Source organism: Pygocentrus nattereri, chromosome 7 (genome assembly GCF_015220715.1).
Source record: "Pygocentrus nattereri isolate fPygNat1 chromosome 7, fPygNat1.pri, whole genome shotgun sequence".
Classification (NCBI taxonomy): Eukaryota; Metazoa; Chordata; class Actinopteri; order Characiformes; family Serrasalmidae; genus Pygocentrus; species Pygocentrus nattereri.
In genome coordinates, this window is record NC_051217.1 from 44,845,874 (window position 1) to 44,850,873 (window position 5,000).

Consider the following 5,000-nt stretch of genomic DNA (forward strand, 5'->3'; position numbering starts at 1 on the left):
ACGCACACTGAGTAAGAGCCTGTTACGCACACTGAGTAAGAGCCTGTTACGCACACTGAGTGAGAGCCTGTTACGCACACGGAGTAAGAGCCTGTTACGCACACGGAGTGAGAGCCTGTTACACACACGGAGTGAGAGCCTGTTACACACACGGAGTGAGAGCCTGTTACACACACGGAGTAAGAGCCTGTTACACACACGGAGTGAGAGCCTGTTACACACACGGAGTGAGAGCCTGTTACACACACGGAGTGAGAGCCTGTTACACACACGGAGTGAGAGCCTGTTACACACACAGAGTGAGAGCCTGTTACACACACAGAGTAAGAGCCTGTTCTGCTGAATAATATGTTAATAAAACATGTAAACACTGTTAAAGTTACAAAAACCACTAGCCAGTCCATAAATGAAAATCACGAGGCAAAAACATCCTGTTTTGAATTTTGATTTATTTTCTCTGTGTGTGTGCGTTTGTGTGTGTGTGTGTGTGTGTGTGTGTGTGTGTGTGTATTGGTATAGGTGGTCAGATTGAGAACGTGTCTCCAGGTCAGATGGCAGATGAGCCGATCCGTCCAGTCAGCATTCCACGCAGAGAGAAAGATTTCCAGGGAATGCTGGAGTATAAGAAAGAGGACGAGCTCAAGTTGGTGAAGAATCTCATCCTGGGTAAGACACACACACACACACACACACACACACACACACACAGCGTGGCGTAGCGTCTGGGTGTGCAGGGTATGCGTTTGCGTACGGGCCTGTGAATCGCCTCTATGCTCTAAGTTAGCAGTGCGTAATCACCTCTGCCTCAGCTTCTTATGGTTATACACACGCCGGTTTTAAAAGATGCAGTAGGTCGTATTTCTGCTTTCTTACTACTACAAATAACCTGCATGTGTATGTGGAACAAATTGAACAGTCACTGGCGTTGATTTATGTTTTTAACACCTTTTGAGAATGTCAGCTGTCCTTTATGTGGTTTGACCAATTAATGAGTGGACCAATAACACACACACACCTTCTAAGCCACTTCTCCTTCTGGGTCGCTGGGGATTGCTGGAGCATACCCCAGTGGTCTATGGGCGGAAGGCAGGATGCACCCTGGACAGGTTGCCAGACTGTTGCAGGCACAGACACATTCACTCACACCCAGGGGCAATTCAGCATGTCCAATTGAAAAAGGAGACCCCAAACCACGTCATCGGATTCTTCCAGCTGGCTGTTCCGGAGGCTCTGTTGCCACGCTGTTGCCGTGGTTACGCTGAATGATGGAGCACGTGCAGTGAGAGAAAAGCGCATGAATTCCGATCTGAGGGTCACATTAAGGTCACGTGGCCACGAATCGGATACGTATCCGATCTAGGAGCACATATGAAAGTGGCTCGGATCGAATTTGAAAAGATCAGATTTGTGTCCACACAGTCCTGAAAACATCCGATCTGAGTCGCATCAGGGCAAAAATCAGATTTGTGTCACTTCAGCCTGGTAATGTGAACGCAGCCAAATTCTGGGGTGGTCTACTTGTATGTTACAGATCAAGCGGATGGATATTAGGTTGGAAAATGAGGGATTATTCCTGGCTAATGTTCCTGTGTCTCTCTGTAGAGCTGAAGCCACGTGGTGTAGCGGTGAATCTGATTCCCGGTTTGCCGGCCTACATCCTCTTCATGTGTCTCCGGCACGCCGATTACATCAACGATGACCAGAAAGTCCGATCACTCCTCACCTCCACCATCAACAGCATCAAGAAGATCCTGAAAGTAAACACGAACACACATACACACACACACACGGGGGGGGGTGCTGGAGCCTATCCCAACTGTGGGGATGGGGGGGGGGCAATCAGAACTCGGCGATCCGCTCTGTAACTTTACATGCTCTGTCACTTTGTGGCTTTGAGTTACTGTGGTTCCTAAACGCTTCCACTTGTCAGTGATACCACACACAGTTGATCATGGAAAATCTAGGATTTTGGCGTCCGGTTGCAACGCATGAAATCAGTGAACCCCTTAGAACGACCCATTGTCTCATTATTGTGTGTAAAGGCTGACTGCATGGCTGTGGCAATGAGACTGAATAAAACACCTGAATTCTTTTTCTCCATATAGTCTATATAAATGTGGAGTGTGGAGAAAGAGAGAGGGAGAGTAGTGTCCAGTTTTTTTTAATAAAGTCATCTTTAAAGCCGTCACCCATTTATTTTGTCTTCATTTCTTTCTGCAGAAAAGAGGCGATGACTTTGAGACGGTGTCGTTCTGGCTGGCCAACACGTGCCGCTTCCTGCACTGTCTGAAACAGTACAGCGGAGACGAGGTACGGCCGCTCGGCAGGCTGCACAGCTCTGCTCAGTCTCTATACCTGTTTATCCGCTGTGTTGATCACAAAACGCAGTCCCCCTTTTCTGTTTCTCTTATCTTATTCTTTTTTGTCTTTCTTTCCTCCTTTCTTTTGTTCTTGCTTTCTTTTCTCAGCAATTCATGAAGTATAACAGTCCTAAGCAGAACGAGCACTGTCTGAGTAATTTTGACCTGGCCGAGTACAGGCAGGTTCTGAGTGACCTGGCCATTCAGATTTATCAGCAGCTCATTAAGTGCATGGAGAACATCCTGCAGCCCATGATCGGTGAGTTATTATTCAAATGTTTCGTTTCCTTGACGACATTAATCCGTTAACACACACACACACACACACACACACACACACACACACTCACTTTCTAAGCCGCTTATTTTTCTGGGTCACGGGGGGAGCTAGATCCTGGACCCCAGCACTCATTGGACAGAAGGCAGGAAACACCCTGGATAGGCCGGCAGTCAATCACAGGGCAGACAAACAGACACTTACAATGTCTCACATACACACACACACACACACACACAGACACACACACACACACACACACACACACACACACACTGCATGGCTTTGGGCTAATAATTCCAGCTGATATTGACTGGAACTGTTTGAAGTACAAATGTGAAATAATGTAATCTAATACAAATTTTTAGGCACAATAAAACCAATTAATCTCTCTGTGTCCATCACTTTCTCTGTGTTTGTGTGTCCAGTCTCTGGTATGCTGGAGCATGAGACAATCCAGGGAGTGTCCGGCGTGAAGCCGACAGGCCTGAGGAAGCGGACGTCCAGCATTGCGGACGAAGGGACCTACACACTGGACTCCATCATCAGACAGCTCAACTCCTTCCACTCCATTATGTGCCAGCACGGCACTGACCCCGAGCTCATCAAACAGGTGGTCAAACAGCAGTTCTACATCGTCGGAGCGGTCACTCTCAACAACCTGCTGCTGCGGAAGGACATGTGCTCATGGAGCAAGGGCATGCAGATCAGGTACTGCAGCGCTGATCGGTTAATCATTAATGACTGGATTAATCATTAATAATGGAGCATTTATCAATTAATAATCCTGATACATTCATAGGGCGCTTATAACAGGTCATTAGCATTCATCAGTTATCAGTGATGATTATTCAGATAGGACTAATTACAGGTTAGGTTCACCGGTCATTTGCAGTTATGAATTATAAATCCTAATGTTGCTGATTACAGTTTTGGCTCATTTACATTTATCAATTCTCAGTTATAATTATTCATATATGATTCATTACTGATCATCTTCCATACGCATTTAGCACATCGCTGCTGTCGGGACAAAACCTTCTATCTCCATCTTTGTCGATTTTCAGTTTTTGATATAATTTCAAAATGCATGTTGGCCTTTATTTTGCTTGTAAGTTTCGTGAAGGATGGACCAAAATAAATGGCCAGAATTGACTTGGAAAAAGTTCTGGTTCCATTGACTTACATTGGAAGTAAACTATATTTTTTCCTTCTCCTGTAAAGTTACTATTTCAGAGATACGAGGTTTTGTTGCGACAGCAGCGAAATATTAGCCTGCCAGCGTTAACATTATTTATGACTTCCATACAAGAGATGTCTCAATCTGACTCCCTGGATTGGGATCAGAGCTGATCCGGGCCTATTTTAATGGATTGGGTGTCGGATATATTAAGCCCGGTCCACTTCCAGTCTTTCGTTCTGTTTAGTGGTTGTAGAAGCGACATAAACAGGCATTATCCACAACCCGCAGTAGAGGGTTAGGGTCTGCGTTGTTTGAGGTAAGCAGGTAAAAGTGGCCCAAATCCGATTGGCTGCTCACATGATGTTTAAATGTGATCTATATGTGACATCAGTCTGAACAGACCAGCTCCTAAACCGACCCACATGCGCAAAATAACAGCGTCACGCTGCGTCGTGCGGCTCATCCAGAGGTAAACAATCACGACTGCCAACGAACGCCAGTCGCTCCTGCAGGATCAGCTTCATCTTCATCTTCATCTTTATTCAGCAGACCAGCAAAGATTGCACCAGGCCCCTACAAAATACTGATCAAGGACATCAGATATTAAACTCAATAAATGTTAGATTGGTCTCAATGCCAGAAAATGTGGCAATGAAACAATGACCTTTCATCAAGTTCTGATGCTCTGTGGTTGCATATTATCTTAAATCCTCCTCTAAAGGTTCTTCATAGAACCCGATCCTCATCTGTTTCATGTCTAAACGCTCCGTTATCTTCATCACTGCTTTCCAAACCCGCTGCAGCAGCTTCAGCAGCTGGAAACTCTCTGACGCCGTTTCACACAAGTCTCCGATGTGGACTGAATGAAGAATGAAGGGTTTCTGGCGTGACGGTCAGTCCTTAGTGATCTCCTGAGTGTCTGTCGGTCAGTTTCACACAGAATGTAGACGGACACACGAATCCAGCAGCTCCACATGCTGAGAGGCAGGTGACGTGTATCTCAGCCCCTCTTCACAGGCTCATAACTCCGGATGTGAGTCTCGTATGATCTCGTGATGAGATGGAATGGAAAGGACGGAATCAGGAAGGGTTTGAACCGGATTTCTGAGTTGGATTATCAGAAAAATACAGACACAGACATAGAAACATTTCATTTGAGGTGCAGGCGAGTTCTTGGAAC

At 45.9% G+C, this 5,000-nt stretch overlaps 1 protein-coding gene across 5 annotated transcripts in view; it reads left to right on the forward strand.

Moving 5' to 3' along the window:
• The window catches only part of myo5aa (myosin VAa), a 109,802-nt gene that overhangs the window by 101,251 nt on the left and 3,551 nt on the right, over positions 1-5,000 (forward strand). For all 5 annotated transcript variants that reach the window (XM_037539730.1, XM_037539728.1, XM_037539731.1 and 2 more), the window contains 5 exons: positions 520-666; positions 1,603-1,757; positions 2,221-2,310; positions 2,469-2,619; positions 3,066-3,348. In XM_037539730.1, coding sequence (XP_037395627.1) covers positions 520-666; positions 1,603-1,757; positions 2,221-2,310; positions 2,469-2,619; positions 3,066-3,348 — 826 coding nt within the window. The remainder of the gene's footprint in view (positions 1-519; positions 667-1,602; positions 1,758-2,220; positions 2,311-2,468; positions 2,620-3,065; positions 3,349-5,000) is intronic.